Source organism: Quercus robur, chromosome 5, assembly GCF_932294415.1.
Source record: "Quercus robur chromosome 5, dhQueRobu3.1, whole genome shotgun sequence".
NCBI classification, from domain to species: domain Eukaryota; kingdom Viridiplantae; phylum Streptophyta; class Magnoliopsida; order Fagales; family Fagaceae; genus Quercus; species Quercus robur.
In genome coordinates this window covers 51051926-51079768 of record NC_065538.1, presented here as the reverse complement: position 1 = coordinate 51079768, position 27843 = coordinate 51051926, and the positions used below count along the sequence as shown (strand labels likewise).

At 31.8% G+C, this 27843-nt stretch overlaps 2 protein-coding genes across 3 annotated transcripts; both read left to right on the top strand.

Moving 5' to 3' along the window:
* The first annotated feature begins 3117 nt into the window (after positions 1-3117).
* On the top strand, positions 3118-27590 carry LOC126726268 (probable leucine-rich repeat receptor-like serine/threonine-protein kinase At3g14840). Its single transcript, XM_050431493.1, has 24 exons — positions 3118-3263; positions 14226-14400; positions 15371-15442; positions 15533-15601; positions 15679-15750; positions 16038-16109; positions 16237-16308; positions 16447-16518; positions 16611-16682; positions 16807-16878; positions 16973-17044; positions 18923-18991; positions 19521-19586; positions 19948-20010; positions 20091-20126; positions 20235-20275; positions 20510-20886; positions 20955-21150; positions 21446-21586; positions 22497-22615; positions 22762-22972; positions 23081-23318; positions 25019-25169; positions 26946-27590. Exons 1-24 carry the CDS (start codon positions 3161-3163, stop codon positions 27318-27320), a joined length of 3006 nt encoding a protein of 1001 aa, XP_050287450.1. The 5' UTR covers positions 3118-3160; the 3' UTR covers positions 27321-27590.
* Positions 5329-10075, top strand: LOC126726269 (uncharacterized). 2 transcript variants are annotated; one of them, XM_050431495.1, is made up of 6 exons: positions 5329-5743; positions 5960-6111; positions 6916-7055; positions 7181-7244; positions 7427-7549; positions 9911-10075. In XM_050431495.1, the coding sequence occupies exons 2-6, from the start codon at positions 6069-6071 to the stop codon at positions 9955-9957; spliced, it is 417 nt and encodes a 138-aa protein (XP_050287452.1). In that variant the 5' UTR covers positions 5329-5743; positions 5960-6068; the 3' UTR covers positions 9958-10075. The 2 variants fall into 2 exon arrangements, with proteins under 2 accessions (XP_050287452.1, XP_050287451.1); XM_050431494.1 differs by having other exon boundaries at positions 5334-5743; positions 7178-7244.
* Positions 27591-27843: the final 253 nt, after the last annotated feature.

Here is a 27843-nt window from a genome sequence, read left to right as displayed (position 1 = left end):
GAGGATATTGAAAAGTAGGAAGATAGAAAATGAAGAAGAGATGAAAAAGTGGAAAATAGAAGAGTTGTTAATTAGTTTTTGTCTCAAGGTGTTTGGTTGAGGGTAGAAAAATTGAGGGATGAAATTTTTTTTTTTATTTAGTTGAGAAGAGAAATAAGAGGATGAATTATATAGTTTATTTAAATTTACTCTCATGCCTTTATTAAATATAAAAATAACAAATTAGCAAAAAAAAAAATGATGAACCAAAAAAACAAAAAAAAAATGAATATAAAAAATTAAAAAATCCGAATGAAAAGTACCAGAAAAGGACAAAATCCAAAGAAGAAATCCAAAGAAAAAAAAATGAAACAAATGGGTATCAGAAAAGGACAAAGAAAAAGGGCGACAGGGAAGAAAGAGAAGAAAACGACCGAAACATGTGCTTTTTGGTCTACGCATATAGGAACAAGAGTTTCGTGTTTTCTTTCCAATTTTCTCTTTGATTTGGGAAAAAAAAATTTTGGTGGGTGGAGAAAAATCTTAAGCTCTACCGGTTTTATCTCCTAAAATTTTTCCAATCAAATACGTGAAAAAATCATTTTCTCTCTACTTTTCTCCTCCCCTTTTCCATCTTCCTAAATCACCACAACCAAACAGGGTTTTAGTGACAAGGATAAAGTTTCACATTAACATAGAGATGATTCAATTATTAGTGGTGCTTACAAATCCTAAATACACCATAAAACCATATTTCATAATTTACAAGTATAGAAACTACGGCTCTATATTCTACTTCCGGCAAAAAGAGAAAACCACAAATCAAGAGAAAATGTCTTATAGTTTGCAATTGTTTTCAGCCTACCATGACCGACAAACTAAAGCAGAGTTAGAATAGGATTACAAAAGTGATACAATATTTGACTAGTCATAATTCGTATGACAAGTCTGGTTTGCCATGTAGCCGCCATTACCATATAATTCAAGCCAACTCATTGAGGCGGCCATAGAATTTTATTTGTAAGTTAGGGTGGTAATATATATATATATATTACCACCCTAACTTAGCCACCCCTACGGAACTCAATTATAGATTGAGATCTCGTGCAGTTATTAAAAAATTCTAAATCAAGGGCTGATATAAAAATGATTTTTCAACTTTTTAATTTCAGCCTTTTGTTCACTATTGAATAAGGCTATTGCATCAAATCCAGATCCACTCAACTACCTATTGTAAAAACTGAAAAAAACTAGAAAAATAAAAAATAAACCCACATAATCGTAATTTAAAGACTTTTACGGGTTATATACTTATATGTAAAGATCATCCATCAGTTTGACATAAATTTATTTCGCTTATTTATTTCTTTTTTTTAAAATTTAGTTAAAGTATACTTGAAATTAAAAAAATCATATTAAAAAAATCAGTATTATATAAACAAACATTTTTTTTTGTTGAGAAACATAGTGTAAGTTTGGATAGCACTGAAAACAAATTTCAGTGCGTTTGGCCTTTTTTTCTGTAGGTCTTGTGTACTATTCACAAGACCCGCAAGTACGAAATTTAGTAAATATAACTTTAAAACTGGGTTCCACAGTACTATTTACACATTTAAAAATTATTTTGTTACAATGTTTTCAGTTTTCGGTAATAAAGGTCTGTTTGGATACCGCTTATTTGTTGAAAACTGAAAACTTATTACTGAAAACACTATAGGAAAATATTTTTTAAACAACCAAAATACTATTCATGCATTTTGTGCAACTTGGCTGGTCCATGAATAGTGCCATGAGACCAGCCAAAATGCAAACACAAACGCTAGACACAATACACAAACGCACACTAAGTGGTATCTAAACAGACCCATATTAATATACAAGTTAAACGTTAAATGAAAAAGCACATGACAAACCTAAAAAAAAGGTCTAACAAATGGATGGGACATTAAAAAGCCAACAATAAATTTCATGACAAGGCTTTTTTATTAAAAGTTAGCTTTTCGTTGGTTTTGTAATATGAAGAAAGAACAAAGTTTCTCTTCAAATTAGTTTGGGAAAAAACTTTTCAAACTTCTCATATATCTCTTTTTTTTGTGTGAATTTTGAAAATCTAACCGTTGAATTTCATGTTCCTTATGTTCTTAACATGCATATCAAATTTCATTCAAATTGGATACTATTTACTATTAGATCAATAAACTTATTTTTTATACACAATTTTAGATTATAAAAATTTGAAATTTTAACATTTGTTTGATGAGATAGCAATTGATCTTTGATCTTTTTGAAATTTTACATGCATGAAGAATATAATAACAACATGCAATTTAACGGTTAGATTTTCAAAATTTACACTCAATATAGAGATATATGAGAAGTTTGTAGAGTTTCTCTCTAAACTAGTTTGGAGAGAAACTTTGTTTAGAAAAAAGAACAAAGTTTCTCTCCAAATTAGTTTGGAAAGAAACTTTTCAAGCTTCTCATATATCTCTTTTTTTTGTGTGAATTTTGAAAATCTAACCATTGAATTTTATGTTCCTTATGTTCTTAACATGTATATCAAATTTCATTCAAATTGGATATTATTTACTATTCGATTAATAAACTTATTTTTATACACAATTTTAGATTATAAAAATTTGAAATTTTAACATTTTGTTTGATGAGATAGCAATTAATTTTTGATTTTCTTGAAATTTTACATGCATGAAGAATATAATAATAACATACACTCTAACAATTAAATTTTCAAAATTTACATTCAAAATAGAGATATATGAGGAGTTTGTAGAGTTTCTCTTCAAACTAGTTTGGAAAGAAACTTTGTTCATAAAGAAATCTCATTTGTGAATGGGACACAATCCTAACTATTGAAGATTCAAAAGCAAAAGCGAAAATTATTGAATGTTGAGGGCCCTACTCTTTAAATTGTAGGGTTCCTTAACATTCTAGTTTGGAGAGAAATTTTGTTTAGAAAAAAATCTCATTTGTGAATGGGACACAATCCTAACTATTGAAGATTCAAAAGCAAAAGCAAAAATTATTGAATGTTGAGGGCCCTACTCTTTAAATGGTAGGGTCCCTTAACATTTAACAAGTATATCTATATACATGGTATATGACACTTTCTGCACTTTGCAAGCAGAGCTCGTGGAATAGCTAGTCAGCAGAGCAAACAATAATGGCGAGGCTTGCTCTTCCTTACATTAGCTTTATAGGGTTCTTGTTACTTATGTGCATGGTAGCACAACCTGGAACAGGCGGGACAACTCATAGTGATGAAGGTCAGGACATTAATTCTTTGCACTGTTTTCTATCTATATAATATTTCTGTATATTTTTACTTCATATATAGGATCAAATCTGTTCTTTCAAACTGGACATCTATACATTCAGCTGTGTTCAACAAAAATCGTCAACATTAGAAGCTAGGAGTAGGCGAAAACAGTATATTGTTGATATCCGATATATTGCTCCGATTGATTATTGTTATTTGATTACTTTATTAGTTTAAGTTCTATATAGATGTATCATGTGCGTCCTAAAAAAAAAAAGAAAAAAAAGAAAAAAAAAGGTTCCATAAGGAAGCTTAGAAGACCTCTAATAATTTTCTGTCACATCAAACTTTTTTTTTTTTTTTTTTTTCATTTTTGAGAAAAGTTAAACAGCGCAAAATTTTAATCTAAAACAAATATATATATATGGTTGTGTTCAAGTTACACCTAATATAATTTTAAACAATGTTATATCACTCAATATTTTTTAATTGAATGCGAATATTGACAAATCCACCGTTAGATTACATTATCTTTAAATATTCTTCATGCTTACAAAATTTTAAGGTAATAAAAAATTAATATTCATGTCATCAATCAATTGTTAAAATTCAAATTTTTTTAGTTTAAAATAATGCATAAAATATGAGTTTATGGATCAAATGGTAAATAGCATCCGATTGATATGAAAATTAGCATGCATGTTAAGAAGATATAGAACATGTAATTCAATGGTTGGATTTTCAAAATATTAATTCAATAACAAGTTATTGGGTGGTATAATATTATTTAGAGTTATACCAGGTGTAACTTATACCCATTCATATATATATATATATATATATATATTAAAAACCTTACAAACCCACCGAAATTTGGTTGGCCAAGGAATTGGTCATGGATATGAGAAAGACAGTTATATGGTAAATATATATATATATATATATATATATATATATATGGACCTTTGTTGTTTTCAAACATGACTAGTTATGGTAGCACATACAAGGCACGTGCTTGCTGTGGAAAAAAAGTACTGTAGTAATTAAGGTCAATTCTAGATTTTATTTATATTACAAAACAAAAATATGAATCATTTGATTTTTAAAATATATAGAGATTTACATTAATAAAAAAAGACATTAATTTTAAGAATTTTGATAATTATGTCGTAAAAAGTTAACCTTATTCATTTAAGAATTTTGATCAACAACAAAGTTAGGATAGTTATTTAACATATAAATATTTATTTAACTATAATAGTTTTTTAGTACCTACTTACTAAAGACAATATATCTATTCTCTAAAAAATTTTAAGAATGATAATGAATATCATTATCTTTCAACAATAAACAACTGAGTTTTGCTAAAAAATTTAAAATTAAAAAAAAAAAAGATAAGAAAAGGCTTGTGTCATTAAATATCATCATTCTAACTTTCTAAGAATTTTTATCATTTAAAACTCAAAATACTTAAAGAAAATTTTTAGGATGTTAAAATTTAGCAAGAGTAATTTAGACATTACACAATAAAATATTTTAAGAATCATAAACTTTCATTAGGGTGTAACTGAGAGAATCACTACAACAAAATGTATTTTTAGTGACGAAAATTAGTGAGGAAATATTTTTCGTCACTAAAAATACAGCTTTAGTGACGAAATATGAATTTCGTCACTAATAATGAAAAAAATTATAACATTTAGTGACGAAAAATAAATTTCATCACTATTGTGATCTGAAAAATGGGCGCTAGTAGAGGGAAATTTTGGCGCTAATTTAATTAATCTATAGTGACGAAATATTTCGTCACTAAAAGTTGAAATTTTTAGTGACGAAATATTTCGTCACTGTAGGTATTACTATGGATAGTATTAGTGACGAAAATCATTTCGTCACTATAAGGAAGAATTAGTGACGAAAAATATTCGTCACTAAAAATAATAATAGTTGTGCACTTATATGTTTTTAGTGACGAAATCATAATTCGTCACTAAAAGTATAATTTAGTGACGAAATATGAATTTCGTCTCTAAAAATCTTAATAAATCCCAGTCTTTAGTGACGAAACTGGAATTCATCACTAAAGACTTCAAAGCCCAATTTCAATACCCAGCACATGCACCAAAAGTTAACAGAGCACTTGTTGAAACTCTCTTCAAAGCACTTGTTGTGCCATATTTCGGTCAAAAAAAAAAAAAAAACCTCATCGTCGCCGTTGAGCTCCCATCGTCGCGATTAAGCTCCCACCATTGCCATTGAGCTCCCACCGTCACGATTAAGCTTAGCCGTCGCCGATGAAGCTCCGTTAAGAGCCAACCGTCGCCGATTAAGCTCAACGGCGACCCTTCGCATTCCTTCAAACCAGCGACCGTTCGACTTCCCGGCGACCCTTCGCATTCCTTTGAACCAGCGACCCTTCGCCTTCCTTCGAATCGGCGACCGTTCGCCTTCCTTCGAATCGGCGACCGTTCGCCTTCCTTCCTTCAGGTCCTCTCTCTCTCTCTAAATTTTTTCAATTTTTTTTTGGTTTTGATTTTTTTGCTTATTAACCCAAGAGAAATCTGACTTATGTGTATCTTTGTCTCCACCAACATTCACAGACAGAGAGATATCCTTCTTCTTCTTCTTCTTCTAGGGTTTCTAATTCATCTCCGATTTTGGCTTTTTTACCTTTCTTTTTTGGTTTTGGTGTTTTGGTTTCAGAAAAGCAAAACTGTACCATTTCGATAAAGAAGGGAAGCAATGGAAAGAGAGAGGTGTAGGGACCGTGAAGCTTCTAAAGCACAAGAAATTTGGAAAAGTCAGGCTCGTAATGCGCCAATCTAAGACTCTCAAGATCTGCGCTAATCATCTAGGTCAGTCATTTTTTTTTTTAATCAAAGTTTTGTTTTTATTTTGGTATTTATATATTTGCCGTTTTGCTCTGTTTGGTTCCTTAGAAATTGCAAAAGAACAGTAATTACACCAAAATTATTTCCTTCGTTTAATTTTTTTATTATTATTATTATTTTTTGTTTTGTTTTTAATATCTTTGCTATTATGCTCTGTTTGGTATCTTAGAAAATCCAAAAGAACAGAATTAACTTACACAACAAAATCAATCCCTTAGTTGATTAATTTATCTATAATATTTTTTTGGTTATGCTTTTGTTGTTTGGGCACCAACCTATGATAGTGGTTGGATTGGTGATGGGTGTATTGGAATATAGTTTTTTCCTAAGGCGGTTAGCTGTGGTTTGGGCATTGAGGCCATGGGGCTTTAGTTATGTGGTGTTTGTGGGCATGGATTTTCACAGGTTTGTTGTTGGAGTTGAAAGATGCTCATGGTTGGTGGAGACAAATTATTGGTCTTGGTTGCTGGTGAAAAGTTTCAGGGCGGTGTGGTTTTATTGGAGGATGCTTGGGTGATACTAGCGGAATCATGGCTGTGTAATGGCTATGGCCTTTGGGTGGACCCTTTCTATGTATTTGTTTTCTTTTGCCTCTGTAATTGTGGATTTGGAATTTTAGACAAGTGATTGAGGTTGTTGCATAGGATCGATTGTGCCTTCAACTTTTACTTTTACTATTTTTCAAAAGCCCTGTTGTCTTATGTGTTTATCCTTGTATTGGACCCACAACACTTTTTAATCGTGGTTGTGTTGTTTCTGGTTTCTCAGCACCAGATGACACTCAAAAGTCCCACAGATTGAGGCATAGAATGCACAAATCATCCGAGTCATCTCATAGGACTATGAGCAAATCCCTCTCTAGTGACTCACAGTCTAAGGGATCTGTTTCCACTCCTCGTGGGTCCACGGTATTTTTTTTTTTTTTTTTTTTTCATAGAAAAAAAAAGGTGTAAAAAAAAATTTTGTAGTCTATTGTTGAACTTATTTACTGTTAATTGTTAAGTTCACTGCTGAAACATCTTCTTTGCAGAAGGTTGACTTAAGCAAACTGGAGATTGCTGCGTTGTGGAGATATTGGCGACAATTGCTACTTGATTGTTAAGGATGTTCCCTGAAATTCCAAATAAAACAAGCTAAAGTTTTTCAAATTATGATTTTTATTTTGCGAAAATTTTATTTTTGTATTTTGTTTGTTGCAATTAAGTTGTTAAGTTCAACAGCTTTTGTATATTAGAAGCTTTATTCTGTTCTGAAAAAACACATTTTTCTATTGGTGAAGCAAATGGACGAGTTGCAGGTCATTGTGGGGTTTGTTCAGGCTGCAAAGAGACTGAAGACTATGTGCAAATGACCTGGAGAGAAATGGAGAGAGCATTGCATTCGGTTGTCTATGCTGATACTGGTATCTAAATGTCCACTTCCCTCTGTAGTGATGTCTATGGAATAATTTATCTGTGGCTTGTCTATGTCTCTCATTTCAGTTAGTAGGCTAGTAATACTCTGTTCAAGTTATAGAGGTTCTTGCTTTTTGATAGTGTAGCTATGTAGATATATGTAAAACTGGTGACCAAACCTCTAAAGAAGTCCATGTGGCTATCTTTCTGAACTTGGTGAATGTATTTCTGACTTGGGGAAGTGGGTTTTTAAAATGTAAATATTTATATACTGTTATTCCTATTTCTTTGCACTGAAAGTTTGCTCACCATTTGCATCCTTTAGAATTAGCTAGGTGATTCATTAGTTAATAAAGCGGTTGTAAAGAACTTACTCCACCATAATGGGTGCTAGACATAGTAATACTTCATTAGTCGTGGTGGGGTGCCACTTGGATATATCATCCTTGTTTACTGTTTGGCTTGTGTCTTTATTAATGGCTGAGTTATCTAAGTGGTCGGGCTTCACTTGTAACTATAATTCTTAACACTTTCCATGACACATATGGTTCTAGCCTCTATCTAATTGCGTCATGTCCATGGGTCATGATTAGTTGATTACTACTTTGTTATTGCCAAGTCCCTTTAGTCTCTTTTCTGGCATTTGCCAAATCCTAGGATAATTTTCTAGTCAACTTATTATAATGTGATTTGACCGAATAATTTTATAGTCAACTTCTTCTTCTAATGTTATCCTTTTTTTCTCTCTCTCTAAATTCCATGTCACTTTTAATTTGGTTCTGACTTCTATCTCACTCTTGGATTGATAATCTCTGATTACAAAATGAGGGAGAGTTTCTATTTTTTTTTTTAATTGAAAAAAAAAATAAGACTTTGTTATTATTATTTTTGTTGTATTGTTTTGTCACGTGGCAGGATTAAAAAGTACTAAGTTAACTAACTTTTCATATAGTTACTTTGGTAGTTTGGCTGTCTTTTTTTGGAGGGAGAAAATTATTTGGTTTGTGTTCTCTTTGGTTAATTGTTTTGTTGTGATCATATATAGGGCAGTGAAAGAAAGGAGAATTTTGATAATGGAATAAGACTTTTTTAACTTTTTATTATTATCCCTTATTAAACCTCAGCATCCAAATGGTGGGTTTATTAAATTAAAGCTTTTGCAGTAACTGTTTATTTTTTTAATGAAATTTATACTTCCCTTTGTTTTTTTTTTTTTTTAATAGCTATATCTTGTTTTTCAACGGAAGGCTGAGAACCAATGCTTTTGCTATGTGTGTGTGTATATATATATATATATATATATTAGTTAAAATATCCATCCTCAACTACACTATAGGAAAAACTACACTATAGGCTTGTTTACTGCCCCAATCTTGTGGGCCAAAATTTGGACTTTGTAGTTGGCTTATTCTTTCATACTAGTGGGCCTTGGCCTGCCAAGATCCATAGTCCACTGGGCCTTAAGATTTAAACCCTCCATCCTCATCTATTAGTTTTTTTGTAGTTGGAGCTATTGAGATGGTGTTGTTGACCTGTGCTTTATTAAGTGTGTAAAATTAATGTTGAATAGGTGGACTTTTATTTTTGTTGAACATGGTTAACTTAAAGAGCATGCATTTTACAGAAAAGAAGAAAAGAGATGACAATCACAATAGTGAGCCTCTCCGAAGGAAGTTTATAGAGTTATCAAAAAGATAAATAATTAGTACCCGTTTTTTTGAAGGTGATAGCGAAAATATATTCATGGTTAGGATGAATTGTAGGTTTGGTAATTTTATAGCAAAAAGATGTGTGAAATATTTTCCAACTACAAAGAATAATGGTCCATAAACAATGTAGTGGCCCATTGCATCTAATTGTTCACGTTGTAGGCTTGTAGCCTTCTAGCTTCTAGGATAGTTGGATGCTTACATGTATCACCATCTTAATAATCTCAAGAGAAATTAATTTTGACTAGTTAAAGTTGGCTACCCGAATTCCTTAGTGCCTTTCATACAGTTCACTTCTTTCATATTATTTTAAGAAGATTTGCCTTTCTACACAAAGTCTCATATATGTTGAAGTCTTATATTTGATTGGAAACTTTGTCTTATATTTGTATACTATAATAGCATGTAATATCAGATTGGTCTTGGAATAGTTATATGATATTACACTAACAATCAAACTGTAATACAACTTGAATTGCTCCAACAAAATCAATTGGTCTTGAAAATCTATATTTGATTTCTACAACTTATACATTAGGAGTTGTGATTTTAATTCATTGGTGTAGCTACTTTTAATACATTGTTAGAAATGTTTCTTATAACATAGTTAATGTTTTTACTTTACAATTTTAATGTAGTATTGTTTTTATATTTGTGCAGATTTCTTATTGGTGGCTTTTAGGAGATTTACTTTTGGCATTACTTGAAGACATATGAGGACATTTTCCATTAGTTCTAAAATAGGGTTTAGGTAGAGTTACTGTATGTATTACAAACAATTATTGTATAGAAGGAGTTTGAATTGGATACTTGTTTTATTTTTTACTTGTGGAATGTATGGATCTTTTTTTATAAATGTGTTGTTGAAATAAATGTGTTATTCAAATGTGAGGTTTTAATAATGTAATGACAGGTTACAGGTTAATATCAAAGCCAAGAAAAAAAATAAAAACAGAAAATAAGTTTTAGTGACGAAAATTTTCGTCACTATATGTGCCTGAATTTTCTTAAAAATAGTTTTAGTGACGAATTTTTTCGTCACTATATGTACCCGAACATAGTTTTAGTGACGAAATTATTCGTCACTAAATATGATTTAGTAAACTAAAGTGTTTTTAGTGACGAAATATTTTTGTCACTAAATAGTGTTTTTAGTGAGGAAAACATTTAGTGACGAAACGTTTTCGTCACTAAAAGTTTTTTTAAAAAAAATCAAATCGGACTTTTAGTGACGAAATTTTTCGTCACCAGGACTTTTAGTGACGGGGCTACAGTGACGAAACTCATTTCGTCACTAAAAGTCCAATTTCGTCACTAAAGGTTCTTAGTGACGAAAAACTGGACTTTTAGTGACGAATTTTTTCGTCACTGAAAATACATTTTGTTGTAGTGAATAACAATATGATATATTTGCTCATTTCCAAAATATTAAGGGAAAAATTGCATGATTTTAAAGTTTAAGGAAGAATTGTAAACTACCCCAAACATAAAAGACGAAAAATGTTTTTTTCCTAAGTTTTTGTTTTTGTTTTTGTGTGCAAAACTATGTGTTTTTACTTAAAATAGTGTGTAAAGAAAAAAATATACAAAAAGTCAACCCAAAAAAATTGTATGTGGAATAGTAAATTTTAGCTCAATAAAGTTGTTAAACTAACTTGGTACAATAGCTACTGTTCAAAACTTATAACAAAAAAAAAAAAAGACAAAGTGGCTTAACAAAATGGCATTGTAGATGTACAGCGCAAAAACACTAGATGTATTTGCAAAAATACCGTATGCGCATTCGCGCTTTTATATATAAGAAAAAACAGCACAAATCGATGATTGAAAAAAAAAAGTATATATTGAACAAACCTAAAGTACTGTAACTTTTACACATTCACCTAACAAGTGTCACAACATTTTCAAAAAATATTTATTTTTAGTTGGTACAATAGCTACTTTTCAAAACTTAAAAAAAAAAAAAAGAAAAAGAAAAAAAAAAGACAAAATGGCTCAACAAAATGGCATTGTAGATGTATAGAGCAAAAATATTGGATGTAAGTGCAAAAATACTGTACGTGCATTCGCGCTTTTATATATAAGAAAAAAGAGCACAAATCGATGATTGAAAAAATAAATAAAAGTATATATTAAACAAACCTAAAGTACTGTAGTTTTTATACATTCACCTAACAAGTGTCACAACATTTTTACAAAATATTTATTTTTAGTTGTGGTTGGTCACAGTTTCATATTTTATTATTTTATTTTCACTTATAATAAATTGTCACCTCAATAACTGTGAAAATATTATAAAATTTATTGTATCAGTATAACAATATATATAAAAGAAAAAAAAATACAAATCGAAGACCAAAAAAAAAGAACTATAACTACTGTAGGCAATCTGTAGCTACAGTGCCAGGTGGCTCTATAGCTACTGCTCGAAACTAAAAAAAAAAGTACCTCACCAAAATTCACTATAGATGAACAGTGAAAAAAGTGGCATGAACAGCGTCAAAACACTGTAGCAGCATAGCCGCTTTTTATATAGTTAATAGATATATCATCCTCAGCCACATGTTACCTTCCGGGATTGATACTCAGGAGATGCAATAATTTTTCAATGATTGAGAGTACTAGAGTTTAATTTTAATTTTTAATTTTTGGACTTTTCTCACCTAAGGTTAAGATTGAAAATTAAAATTTTTAATTCTCAATCTCACTCTCTTTTGCACTAGCTTAACTATAGAATGTGTTATATAAAAAATAAAAATAAAAGAAAGAAGCTTAACTATAGAATGGGAACAGGATTCAAATCTTTCCTTCATCGCCAACTTTAGAGTGGACGGTGATTGATTTGTCTTCATACATGCAGCATGTGAGATTTTACTTTTGCATGTTTTTCAAATCTTTTGGGGATAAGAGTATTCACATTTGGGATGTTAAAAAATTAGTATTTAGGTTGTGTTTGAGATTTGAGAAAAAGTTAGTTTATTTTATTTTCTAGCTTATTTTTCTCTTAAAGTGGGTTCCATTGCACTATTAGTCAACTTTTAGCCTTTTTTTTTTTTTTTTTTTTTTTCTTCTACATACTCTCAGTAAAAAGTTTTCAATTTTAACAAAATAAACGGTTTCTAAACAGACCTTTAATTAGCACCTCAAAAGGCTGCTTTATTTATTTTAATATGTCACTTAATAATACACCCTACATCTCATCTTCTTTTAACACCCATGATACCACCAGAATAATCCACAACCTATAGCAACCATTGAAACCACCATGATCACCCACTAGTTCTCATCACCTATGCATTATCGAAACCCAAAATGACCATGATCCACCAACACCCAATCAAAAACTTATTGTGACTAACGTAACCAAAAACCCACTAGTAGATCACCTACAACTGACAACAACACTATTGGCACCCAACCAAAAATAACCATGATCAACTTAACCAAAAAACCCAGATCAACATTATAACCTACTCTAAGTGTATATGTGTGTAGAACTCTCTTCTAAAAATTTGAATCCCAGTCCTTACTCCTCACACCCTATAAGTATTTATAATTGTGGATGACCATCGCGCCAAGAAAATAATATTCCAAAATTGAAACTTCTTTTTATAAAAATAACTTTTAACTCTCCTATTGTAATCAAGGAAAATATTCTTATATGTAACCTTGAAATCATAATATATTATCACAATATTTTCTTACTAATGTGTTGAATTTTATAATTCCTTAACAATGTTATATACTTTTTAAAGTCTTTTGCAATCAACCCATATTTTGATACTTCAAAATGAAATCTAAGATAGAAAGAATAAATATTGGTACTTTTAAGGTAATAATAATAAAAAAAAAAAAAAAAAAAAAAAACTCATGCATCATCTTTAGAAAGTCAAGGCCTACATAGAATATTTTAAAATTTTAAAATATATGATCATATTTTAGATATATACTTCTATGTTAATTTATTTTTTATTTTATTTTTTAAGTATTCAGGTAATTTGTGTGAATATCTTATATTTATATGAATCTTTGAAGTTTGAACTTCATAAGAGAATGACTATGTATTTGATTATTTATATTTTTTTACTTGTTCGAAATATCTATTTATAGTGAGCTTAAATTATGAATGAATAGCTTAAGCATATACTAACTCTAAACTAGGCATGAAAAAATCAATTGAAACCAAGCATGGGAAAACAAATTATAGGTTACATTTATCTTATATTTATTATTTTAATATTTTTTCCATTTAATAAATTAAGTCATTTTTTTCTTATACTAATAATAAAATTTAGAATTAATTTTGTCCTCAATATTATGTTTTAATCTTACTTCCCTAAACAGCTAAATTAGAAACACTTAAAGGTATTAGGTGATGTTCAAGTCTCTCAACCTATTATGTTGAAATGAAGGCATTAACAAACTCGGTGCCACCTCATTAGCCCAACCATTTTAGCGTACTCATAGTCAATTGGCCCAATGAAAGAGCCCAATTGCTTATTCAATTTCTCATAGCTCAAAATAAAATGTGGGAGAAGAAAAGGCCTTGAGAAAACTTTGAAGATTTTGATCTTAATTCTTTTAATTTTCTTGGGACAGCTCATTTCTTATTCATTAATGAGGCATTACAATTGGATTTTTTTCCCTTTTAAAAAATTTTTAATGCGCATCTCAAGATTCAAGTTTTACGGTGATAAATTTTTATGGTTCTAATTTGAATCTACAGCTTAAATTACTTTTTTGTCTACTCATAACAACTAATAATAACCTAGTACTTAAAATTTATTGTGAAAATGTTGTGAATATAACATTTTTAAGTTAAACTTTAATTAAGATTTTTATGATTATAATATTACATTATTTGAATTTATTACTTGGTTAAGGAATTTGAATGCTATTGACTATATTAAATCTAAAGCCAACAAAAAAAGGAAAAGGTTAAAAGGAAATTGATTAAGTTTGATTTATCATGCAGTGAAAGCCCTTGGTGAAATAGCTGAACAATTGGGAAAGAAAGACTGGAATACCAATGTGTGCATAAATGACCTAAGTTGGTTAACGCCAAAATTGGCGGATTTGAGGCCACCAGACAACAATTCTCTCTTTTGCAATTGCTCCTACCCTGATGGTGTATGCCACGTCGTTGCATTGTAAGTAAAAAGTTAAACTTTTATTTTGCTAATCAACCAAAAGAACAAACTGCATAGTGTGAAAGTTTTCTCCTCATTAGATGGAAGAAGTGGCAGCTGGTTTAGCTTATTAGGGTTTACCGTAGCTTCTTTCTTCTTTATATATTTTTATATATATATATATATATATATATATATGTGTGTGTATTAAACTTTAAATTTTAGATGGATACTTAAGTACCCAGTTGGCTTACCTACTAAGACTTATTTAATTGAATTACCCATTTGGGTTTTGTCCATTTAACTCAAAAATTTAATTGGGTTGGGTCAAGACTTGCCCAAATTAAGTAGGTCATGGGTGAGTTAATAGGTTTAGGTAAAAATTGCCACCTCTACTATATACAGTTCTTATTGTATTGCTTGAGAAATTATACAATATGTAGAGTTTGTTTTATTCAATTAAAATTAAAGTCACAATTTCCAAATCCAGACTTATTTCCATTGCTTTTGGAGCGTGTAAAAGTGTGTAAAACAGTTTGTATGTAATAAATACTATTCTTTAAAATTTTGGGAAAATGATCCCCTCTATTCCAATTGAATCTTGATTCTCTCAAATTTTTAGTTGGTTGTAAGCACATAATATTTATATAATTTTTTTTAAGGGAAATGCTAACAAGTGCCGTTAGGGCATTGGTCAACAATCCATTTTAAGAAAGTTTTGACATCACTTTTATGGAAAATGAAAAAAAAAAACTGTTAAAATATTAATTGCTTTTTTATTTTTCTTTTCCCATAAAAATTTTCTTTAATTGGATTGTTAACCAATGCTCTACGAGTACTCGTTAGTATGATTTTTTTTTTTTTTAAATAAGAAGGAAATAGAACATTAATAAGAGATCTTATCCCAAAATTTTATTAATACTTTCTATCTTTTTCTCTCTCTTTCTCTCCCTCTTTATTCTAAACAATTCAAAATATCCTTGTCACACAGGATTCTTAAACGGCAGGATCTCGGCGGTGTGCTTCCGCGATCTCTGGTGAAGCTACGCTACCTAACGTACCTGTAAGAAAGAGTACCCATTATTTGTTTTACTAATTACCACTCCCATAATTGATTTAACCACATAATTGCACAATTTCCTCTTGATTATAGTGATCTCTATGGTAACTTCCTTAGTCGTAACATACCCCACGAATGGGCTTCTACAAAGTTGGAAATTTTGTAAGTGATTCCGCAGCTCATGTCCAAGACTAGCCATTAAAGGCTCATTCTTATTTAATTAAATGGATTTGCTACAGGTCCCTCTCTGTGAACAACTTATCAGGACCAATTCCAAATTTCCTGGGAAACATTACCACACTTAGATATATGTATGCTCTCATTTTATCATTCTTTCTAGAAAATACTTGAGTTACTACTAATTTAACAACATAAAAGTTACAAATTGATGTGGCAATAAAAGTGATCAGCGGACGTCAATCACCTAATGAATGAATGTTTGAATTTTTTATTGGTGATTGGTGACACATCGGATTGTAAGCTCTATGCAGAAAAATTGAAGTATTTCTATCATCACTCGTCATATAGACAGTAAATTATGTCATACTTCCATTTGGTATAACCGGCTTTAATATTTAAGAATATATTATACATTCAGGAATATAGAGAACAATCTGTTTTCAGGAATGGTTCCCGTTGAGCTTGGAAAGTTGTTTAACTTGGAGATACTGTGAGTTTCTTTGTGTTTTTTCCCTTAATTTTTCAAATAAATTTTGATTTGTCATTTCTAAATTGTCGTTGATTTGCTTAATTCTGAACACATGAAATGACCTCAACTTTAATTTTGGTTACTGTAGCATTCTTAGTGCTAACAATCTCTCAGGGGAGTTGCCAGTTGCGCTAACTAAGTTGACCAAATTAACGGAACTGTAAGTGGTTGAAATCTTTTCTGTGGTTGATAGTACTTTAAGATATTCCTTGAAAATTTTTTTAGTCATTTTCATGACTGTAGCATTCTTCTTATTTTTATTTTGTTCAATAATGTTTCTGTTTTGGGATACATGCAGTAGAATTAGTAGTAACAACTTCACTGGAAGAATGCCTGACTTTTTCCAAAGTTGGAAACAACTTGAGAAATTGTATGTGCTCTTTCTTACATCCCTATCTAAATCTCTTTAAAGTAAAAGGTTTTAGGTGTGATCTAAATCCATTTGAATTGTGTTGTTAATAGAGAGATCGAAGCTAGTGGTTTTGAGGGGCCAATTCCTTCTAGCATTTCTATCTTGAGTAACTTAACTGAGCTGTGAGTTTTGCCTTTCAAGATAACCATTCTTAACTTAATCTCTAGGATATGCTCGTGTGATGTTTTAATTAATGAAATTTAATGCTGAAGAGCTAACAGTTATTGATGGTGCAAATCTATGTAGAAGGATCAGTGACTTAGTTGGAGGGGATTCAAAATTTCCAAACTTAGGAAGCAGCACACGAATGAATAGATTGTAAGTCATTCTTTTGTTGAAAAATCCTATAGATTGGAATGAAAAAAAAATTTTTACCAAAGTTTTGCTCACCAGAAGTTTATTTACGTTGCAGAATGTTGAAGAGCTGTAATATCTCTGGATCAATTCCTACATCTATATTGAACATGACCCAACTTCAAACCTTGTATAGTGCTACTGTCATTTCTCCTTGACCCTCTTACTTTTAGCCTTTCTTAATGGAAAATGAGTGTATTGCTGCCTCCGGATGATTGGACATTTGAACAGAACATGGTCAATTATTATATATATATATATATATATATATATATATATTTATATAAAAGACAAAACCAGAAATAAAATCCAAAACAACCCAATAATCAAGTAAAACCCTTAACCTAGAGAGTGTGTACGATGAGTGTATAAGGAGTGCGAGAGAAGAATTTTCATATTTATATATATATATATATATATATATATATATGTACATATGATGGTTTGATTTTTTTTTTTTTTTTGGTAATATAAATAGATTTTTTTCTTTCTAATATATATATTTTAACAATTTGATAATTATAGTAAGAGAGTGGGAAGTTAAACCCTGGATGGATTTGTATGGAAACGTTAAGAGATGTTAGTTGAATTACAATTAATGCTCTTAAAATATAATAACTAGATATTAATATATATAAATTTATGGACTTAAACTTTGGGTCATACTTTATTATCTGGAACTTAGAGCACATATTTATTTCTATAAAAATTAGAATAGAAACTTAAGCTAAAATGGGTACTATTTGAGGGAGTTGGTGGTAACAGAGCTGAAAGCTCGAAATGTGTGAAAATACCAGAGCTTGTTTAGACCCCCAATTCAAATTACGGCTTGGTTGTTTTTACACTAACTTAATACTAAGTGCAGAATAGTGTAAACGCAAGCAAACATGCAAGAGAGCTACTCTAATCCATATTTAAAGCAACACAGCAGTAAAATGAAATGAATAAGAGTAGGAAAGAGAGATGCAAACACAGATAACACCGAGACGTGTTATCGAAGAGGAAACCGAAGAATTCGGCGAAAAACCTCTCCGCCGCCCTTCAAGCGGTAATCGATCCACTAGACAATCAGTTGGGATACATGTGTAAGCAAGAGACCCTCCAAGCCTAATCTACCCTCTGTACCTAAGCCCTCCAAGCTCCTACTCCAACAAGGCTTCTTGGAACCATGTCTTGTTTAGCTCTTCGGATCCCACAACAAGCTCCATGTTGCATCTGCCATCCTTGGCTTCTTCCAATGTTTTCCAGCAACACCAAAACCTCATTGGCCACTCTCAAAAGGTGTGGTAAGTTTTTGGGCTATTGACCTCTCAATGGTATGGAAATGGAGAGGTAGGAGATGAGGAAAATCCACAAACAAAGGTGTAGAGAATTGTTGGATTAACAATTTCTAACTCTCAAGTGTTTTAGCTAGGGTTTTCTCTTAGAAGCTCTCTATTACATTTGTGGGTAATGTGGGTATAAATAGTGTAGGCACAGAAAGTGTGTATCAGACTAGACAGGCTGGCAGAACAGAATGTCTCGCAGGTGTCTCGCGGGAAGGCCTTACCCGCGAGATACTCGCGAGACACAGCTATCTCCATCTGGCCTGACTCTTCGCATTCCAGCATGTGTAGGGCACATGAGTTACTTCGCGGGATGCTAAGTCGCGAGCTACTCGCGAAAACACATCATTCTTCAATAGCTTGAGTCTTCACACTCTCTCTCACTATCACACAACCCTTACAATAAATTCCCACAACAAATACAGAGTACAAAAGATTGAATAAAATTACAATCAAATTTGGTACGGAATAAAAGCCAACACAATACAAATTTGTAAATCACAACTTTACAAGAGCTCATAATTATCTCGACTGATTAATGAGTTTCTAAATCAATTAGTTGTTATAATATATTGTGTTCTTAATTTTAACTTGCATTCTTTTAGTAGTTGACATTTTGTGTTATAACTTTTTTTATATTCAGTTCAGATTTACAGTTATTAAACCTTTTTTTTTTCTTGCAGAGATCTCAGCTTCAACAGATTGGATGGAATAATTCCATCCTTTGGTGATCTAACAAAATTGACATACTTGTAATCTTCACAACAAAACCCTTAACCTAATTCAATTGTTGAGAAAATTCAAATAAACAATTAGGCAACTAAATTGCATAACCATATGTAGCAAGGTTTGGCTTTTGGCCAACATCCGTGGGTGAATCTACAATGAACTTCACTCTGTATAAACCTAAAACTAGAACACTCTCCATTTCTTTTAGAATAGGTTAAACGGTGCACTATATTATGGTAAAACACATAGCCATATTGTTTGAGTTCAATTGTCTTTGGAAAACATAACATTTTTTTTTCCTTTATTGGTTAGTGCAACTATGAGCTTATATGCACTATGTGCCTGTTTGGCATCCTCTTAGTTTAGCCAAAATAGTTGCTTAAATCCATTTTTTGTCCCATCTTTTACCAAATAAACTTTTTCATTTTGTAATAAGCTAACATATTTTTTCCCACCTTTTAGCAAATAAGCTACTGAAAATTATAGGTTGCCAAACTTAGTCATACTATATTTGTTTAGTTGGTGATATTGTTTTTTTTTTTTACTAAATAGGTGTCTGACAAGCAACTTGCTCACTGGGTTTGTTCCGGACTGGATCACGAGCAGAGATAGTAAATAGTATGAGTTTTCATCTTAAATTCTACTTCAATTTTGCATTGACTTGTGAGTCTAGAGAAAGATATTTTTAAAGTTATAAGTTTATTACCATGATACTATATACATAAACTTGGACACAGCTCTTAGACTTGGTGATTCAGGTGGTGGACTTGAACTGGTTTATGGTTTATAGAGTAGAGAATTCTAAACTAATATACACCTACAATAGATTTTGGTCTCTTGGACCATAATATATTAACACTTTTCACCATGAATAGTTTAAATTTTTAACAATTTTAGAAGAATACTCTTAAAAAGTACTTTGTTGTTCTTGTCTGGTGTTATAGTGAAGTACGATATAATAATCTTGCTTTCTGTGCAGCCAAATAGATCTTTCTTACAATAATTTGTCAGAGGGCTCTACACCAACTTGTACAGATAACATGTAAGTCTACCTTCTTGAGGTTTACACACTTTGCTCTTCATAACCTTTTCTGAAACTAACTGATTTTTCCTTTGCATCAGAAATTTCTTCAAAAGCTTTTCTGGAAGGGACAAGTTGTAAGCTTCAAACTTGTAATCTTTTACGAAGAACCACTACTTTTTTTTTTTTTTTTTTTTCAATTTATTTGGGATAACTGACATTCTTTATCTACTTCACTAATTAAGAACACTTCGTGAGTGCTTGGATGAGTCTCCATGTCAGAAAGGTAATAATCATATATGAATATATCAATTCGAATCAAATTATGATAAGGTATATGCATTAATTGTCTAGTCAATCATTCCTCTTTTGTAATTTCCTTCTAAAATGAATAAAAGAGTTTAGTTAAATATTTCATCTTGTACATGACAAATACATAAATTATTTAACAATAAAATGGAAATTTCATTGCATTTCTATTATGTCTGCTTGTATTTGATTTGGTACTGCTTCTATGTAGATTGGTATTCAGTGCATATAAATTGTGGTGGGAAAGCAACCACAATTGGAAACATTAAGTATGAAGCAGATGTTGACCCAGCTGGAGCAGCGAGATATGTTCGTGTGAGGGAGTATTGGGGATTCAGTAGCTCTGGAAGATTTTGGGATGTAAACACTACCGCAAATGACTATATAGCAAATAATGTATCCATACTCAAAATGAATGAGTCTGAACTATACACAAGTGCACGCCTGTCTCCTCTTTCAATCACATACTATGCCCGCTGCCTAGCAAACGGAACTTATAAATTGAAACTTCACTTTGCAGAGATAGTAATTAGAGACAATAGATCTTTTTACAGTCTTGGAAGGCGGATATTTGATATTTATGTGCAGGTATTCTGTCAAATTTATTTCTATCTGTATATTATAGTAAAAGAGTTAATTGAGTTAATTTGCTGCAGGAAAAACTGGTGTTGAAAGATTTTGATATTGAAAATGCTGCACCAGGGGTTGATAAAGCAGTTGTTAGGGAATATAAAGCAAATGTAACAAATAAAGTTTTGATGATTCGCTTTTTTTGGGCTGGGAAAGGAACAACAACTGCCCCAACGAGAGGAACATATGGTCCCCTCATATCAGCTATCTCTGTGGAAGCTGGTAATTGTATTGGCAATTGAGAATCTTTTTGTTGTCCAATTTTTTCCATACTCATATTAGATTGATGAACTGTGGAATCATAGGATTTTAGTGGATCTAGAAATCCATAGGTATTTGCATTTGGATGAAAGACACAAAACCATGTTGAAGTACATTTAGATGGAAGACTACCAAAAAATTTATTTGTCTTTTAACCATCTGTTGCTATCTTGCTTTGGATTTTCTGTACGGTGTTGAATATATTTCAGAATGCAGTGTTAAAATTACCGTGCTTAGTTATTTTTATTTTCTGTAGATTTCAGTCTCCCTGATGATGGCAAGATGAAGATATCCATTGTGGTTGGAGCTGTAGTTGTAGTGCTACTCCTCATTTTTATGATTTTGGGCATTCTTTGGTGGAAAGGTTGTTTGGGAGGGAGGAAATCAAGAGAAAATGGTAATCTGTGCAAATCTTATGTGGAAATTATAGAGGGACAATATTCACTATCTCCTACTATGGCAGGAAGTTGGAACAATGTATAGAAACTGAAAAATTTTATTTTTCTTTGTCTTTCCCTAGATGATCAGCATTCCAAAGTACATTTTAAAAAGAAACTATAGGATTTCTGGGCTCCAAGCGTATGATCTTTTCTTTGGGATGATGCATGACGATTTGGGTCATTTAGTTCCAATTTTAATGGTAATGAGCCCATGGAATCATGCAAAAAAGAAAAAGAAAAAAAGAAAAAGGCCTTTATCATTGCCTTTTTTTTTTTTTTTTTTTATATAAATTTGCATAAAGTAAATTTTCAAATGAATAATGTGTTTTTGGCTTAAGTTCTCTATAGTTCAGTGATGTCTAAAGGTTCTTATAAACCAAGTTTTTGATAGAGAGAGTATTATTTTGAAAGATTTCACTCTCAACTTGTCCTCAAAATCGCATGAAATTTGGTTTGTTTGTTTAATATTCTTATTTTAGTTGCAAAATGATCTTGTGACAAGTATCAAGCCATCTCATTCTATGATAAATGAATGGAATATTTCACCTTTCCATTTAATTTTTTTGATTCCCAATAAAGTACTTGTAATTGAGAAAGAGGAAAAAGATAAAATCTAAAAACTTATGGTTTCCTGTACTTGTTCATACTTCATATATTTCTCCTTCACCCCCTCTCTCTCTCCCCCCCCCCCCCTGTGTCCCTCTGCGCAACTTCTACTACAATATAGTGCCATCCAAAAGCCTTTTATTTTCTTATCCTCTTTAAGATTCATCTAACTAGTCAAGAGGCATGCATTTTTTTTGGTTAAACATTGTTCTTGTTATACTATAAGATGCATTCTGACATCTTAGTTGATGCCTTTGACAGAGTTAAAAGGATTAGACCTGCAAACTGGTTATTTTACATATAGACAAATAAAAGCTGCCACTAATAACTTCAATGCTGCAAACAAGCTGGGGGAGGGTGGTTTTGGATCAGTTTACAAGGTACTTGACAACACTTTTTCTATTCTAGAATGAGTTATCTTTTCATCCATTTATTCTTATTCTTATTCTCCTTATTGATAGACATTTGAAGAGTTACACAATAAAATACATACCTGAAAAAATATATTTTTCTATTCTTGATGCAGGGTATATTATCTGATGGTACTATAATTGCAGTTAAGCAACTTTCATCAAAATCAAGGCAAGGAAGCCGTGAATTTGTGAACGAAATAGGCATGATATCTGGTTTACAACATCCAAATCTTGTTAGACTGTATGGCTGTTGTATTGAAGGAAAACAATTATTGTTGGTATATGAGTACATGGAAAACAATAGCCTTGCACGTGCTTTGTTTGGTAAGCTAATGTTTTATACCTTACCATGCATTTTATGTTGATAATAGAATAATGAGGACATACACTAATCATGAATTTCATTGATTGGGTTTTGGATATCAATTTTAGGTCCTGCAGATAGCCAGTTAAAATTGGACTGGCTTGCAAGACAGAAAATATGTGTTGGTATAGCAAAAGGCCTGGCTTTCTTACATGAGGAATCAACGCTGAAAATTGTTCATAGAGACATCAAATCTACTAATGTGTTGCTTGACAAAGACCTTAACCCTAAGATCTCTGACTTTGGTTTGGCCAAGCTCGATGAAGAGGAGAACACACACATTAGCACTAGAATTGCTGGAACAATGTGAGCTGACCTTCTTTCTTTTGCCCCCTCTATACTTCCTTTTGGACTCTGTTTTTTCCCTCTCTTCTATTTCATTACCTCTGCAGATCTTGATTATGAGGTATAGTGAATTAATGTTGATCTTATACATTGGTAATTTGAGTTGTGCCCTGAAAGTACACCAAAATATGTCCAAAATGAAATCTCTGCACTAAGACAAGTATAGAAAATATTGTCAGAAGAGTATTGACCAAAGTACTTGACTGGATCTTATATCTATTTGGCAACAAGAAGTAATAGGGTCCATGCTCTTCAAATTGAATTCTAATGTTACATCCCCTTTTTTTAATGAATAAGCAAATATTATCAACCAAAACGACACAATTACAGCTTAAACAACACAATATACAAGCTGCCATGCCATAGACACTAGGTTGTCAAAACAACCTCCTACAATACCCCCAGATGCACGTAAACCTCTACCTAAAACCCACAAGCAACAACACAATTCACCCTAACACATAGCAGCTTATCTGCAATTACTAAAACCAGCAGCTATATAAGCACCTGGGACAATAGATGAATCTCCAAAACCCCAAACACATTGTTAAACCTTGCCAGTAGCCAGCCACAAACAATAAGAAGCTGGACAACAAATCTGGCAGCATGAAATAGAGCCCATTTGCAGCTGAATTCTCAGCTTAGAGCAGAGAGCTTGACCACTAATTGATGGTATGGAAGGAAGAAAAGCCTCAGGCCTCCATCTCACATCATTCAAGATATTCTTCACCGTGTGATTCTTGGAAATCAATGGGCCCTAATGCAGTATCTGATTTCTCAACCTCAAAATGTGATATACTATTGCTGCCACAACAACTTTACTAACCACCTGAGAACACCCCCATTGCATCAAACTTCAACTAGTCACAGGGGACACTCCTGCCAGGACACCACCAACTCACTTACAAACAGTTTGAGAGAAGGGACTAGAATGGCAATCCACCTCACCACAACAGTATTCCACACCAATTTCCACCAACCCACCTCAACACCTAACTCTTATGGCATCCCAAGTAGAATGGCAAGAAAACCACCACTTGTTGTAAGAGTTCACCTCACCTTATCTTCATCATGCAACTAATCCAGCAACCGTTCTAACTATACAACATTAATAGCTTCACTTCTAGGTGGTTTCCATTTCCATTCACCATTCAAAGTAACACTAGACACTCTTGAAACTACCATTAGCACCAATCACGATGAATCAAGTCCAACAAAATCAATTATCATTATAGGTCAAATTCTATGGCCAAACCATAATGTCCCCACCTTCTCACATAAACAGGGAGATATAGCAGACGGGATGTATGGAATAATTCCCTCCTCCCAACCATCCACCCCCCCCCCCCCCCCCACCTTCCCCCCAAAAAAAAAACTTTTAGTGCAACTACTCATTAAATTTGATCCACTTTGCCACTTTTAGAAAACATAATATCTCTATTTTAATTTACTTATTACTCTTGCTTTAGTTGTTTTATTATTGCTTCTAGCTCAATGAAGCTAAACTCACTTGTGCTGGCCTTATTAATTGCAAGTTGCATACATAACAATTGATTGGTAATTTGATGGTTGCTAATTGACTGATGTTGGCCTTTTTGGATTTAGAAGTTTATAAGATCATATTAGTGAACCAAATATCATGATAATTTTATGTGCTACAGAGGCTATATGGCACCAGAATATGCATTATGGGGTCATCTAACCTACAAAGCGGATGTTTATAGTTTTGGAGTTGTTGCATTGGAAATTATTGCTGGGAAGAACAACATGAAATATCGACCAAATCAGAACTTCATATGCCTTTTAGATTGGGTGAGATACATCATTTTCATATTGTTTTAAAAAGTATAACTAAAAGAATATAATGAACCAAAGTTTTTTTTTTTTTTTTTTGGGTAGAAATATGGACACCAAGTTTCTTCTTTTGGAACTACTATAGTTGACTACGTCAACCTGCATTATGTTTCACTGGGTTCAAGTTGGAAAATAAACATCATTTAGTTGAAAACATACATGTGAGAGAGTTAGGCAAATTATGCAGGTTTTTTTTTTTTTTTTTGGTTGTATCTTCAAGGTTCAAGTTGTATAAGGGGCTGTAAACGAGTCGAGCCAAGCCAAGTATTAAAATTTTCGAGTTTGTTCATTTAATTTTATTTCGAACATGAGCTGAGCTCAAGCTCATCACCAAACAAGATTAATGTTCAAGCTTAGTCCATTTTCTTGTTGAACAAGCATGAGCTTGTTCGCAAGATACTTGGTCAACTTATTATTTTCCCATATATAATAAAATTATGACTAAATTTTTTATCCCTTCACAAATCTATGAATTTTTACTACTAAAGCACTCTATATAATCAATAACATATAATAACTAATTTGATATTATATGAACCTATTTACAAACCTATGTAATCCATTCTATATAAATATAATTTTAGACAAGTATACGTATAAAACTATAACACTATATATTGTCAAATCAAACTTTCATGTTTACAAGCTTATTCATAAACACATTATTATATTTTAGTTTGTCTAGTTTAATATTCAAACCCAAACTTGGGCTTGAGTTGACTTGTTTGCTAAAAATCAAACATAAAGCTTTAGAAGCCATTAAATCCAAGTGGGTTTATAGGGATGCAAATCTTGCTACTAATATGTTAGCTAAGTGGTCTCTACATAGCTCTAGCTCTATTTGTAGTTGTTTTGACATGGGATTTAGCCCCCCTCCCCAGCAAGTTTTGTTAATGTTATCTTGGGTAAGGCTGCCCAGTATTCTCCATAATGTTTTTCTTAGTTTTGGTTAATAATATTTCATTCAGCAAAAAAAAAAAAAAAAAAAAAAAAAAAAAAACCCATAAAAAAACCTTTTTTCAAGCCGAGCATGAGCTATTTATAAAAAGTTTTTGTTCACTTACAAGCATAACTAATTTTTATTTATTGGAATTAAAGTGATGTGCTGATGAGTGATGTTGTCTTAACATCATATTATTCAATTAATAACACTGTCCACGGGTTCTAATTATTGAATGGAAAAAAATGTCCGTAAGTTCTTTCCATGAAAAACTTGGATTTGATCTCCAAACTTCTACTTCTTTTCTGAGCACACACACACACACAAATCCTTAGATATCTTTAAAATACAGAAAAATTAAATTATGTTTGGCTAATAAATGAAAAAGGATGAATTTACAAAACAAATGTTGATATTAATGCTTTTATATTTTAATGAAAATGTCATTCTTTTTTTTTTCATTATTAATTATTAATTTTCTTTTCATATTTTAATTAGAGTAATGTTTATTTCAAGCACTATTACACACATAGTACATCCACTCACAAAAAACAAGGGAAAACGTGACTTGAAGTCTCGATTTCATTCAACTTCCAAATTGTGACTTCAAGTAATGTTTTCCCTTATTTTTTTTGAGTGTGTGTACTATGTGTGTGATAGTATTTTCCCATTTAATTAACATGGTAGCCTATTGTTTGCTTAACTTGGGGAACATCATTGATAGAAAAAAGCAGAATTGAATTGTTTGTTTTTTCTTTTAATAACTTACAAACTCTTTTCATTCGTCATTTTAGGCCATCGTGTTACAACAGAGAGGGGAATTGATGGAGTTGGTGGATCCAGAATTGGGGTCTGATTTCAGCAAGGAAGAGGCACTTAGAATGATTAAAGTAGCTTTATTATGCACTAATCCATCACCAGTGCTTAGGCCTGTCATGACTGCAGTAGTGAACATGCTTGAAGGCCGGATAGTCATTGATGAATTGACCAGAGGTCCAAGTATTTATGGCGATGAATGGGGGTTTGAAGCCTTAAAAGATCAATATGGTGAGAGCTCACGACCAAACTCAATGGAAAGTCAGAGCCTTGTTCAATCAGCAAATGCAACATGGATTGGCTCTTCTTCTACATCTGCCCACAACATCTATTCCACTAATCAAAATGAATGAGGAGTGTGGATGGCAATAAATGTGGGATTTTAAGTAAAATTAGTTCACATAGGTTTGTAATAACTCTACAGACATAATTAATAGTGTTTTGCTCACCGTTAGATCTAACAATAATCTACGGTTCAAAAAAAATGTATACCTTGAATTTATCTCATATATATATATATATATATATATATATAAAAGCAACTAAGCCTCCAGCTTATGTGACTAGCATTGTGCTAAGAAACTATGAGCTTTGTGGTTTTAATACCAAGATAATACTTTGAACGGGATTTGGTTGGGAGATATATTGCTCTGCGAAAAGCGCACTCATTTCTTTAGCCCGTTGGCAACCTTTGGACCAGTATTTGCTCTAAGATGAAGGCGTGAAGCTAAACGGTATTTTCGAAAATTATTCCTTCTTGATGGTTGTAAATTTTACATTAGACAGTATAGTCAGATGATTAATTATGGGAGTAGCGAACACAGATCGAAGCCTTGCATTGGTTGGTTCATTCCACATTCTCCCCGGTGCAATTTA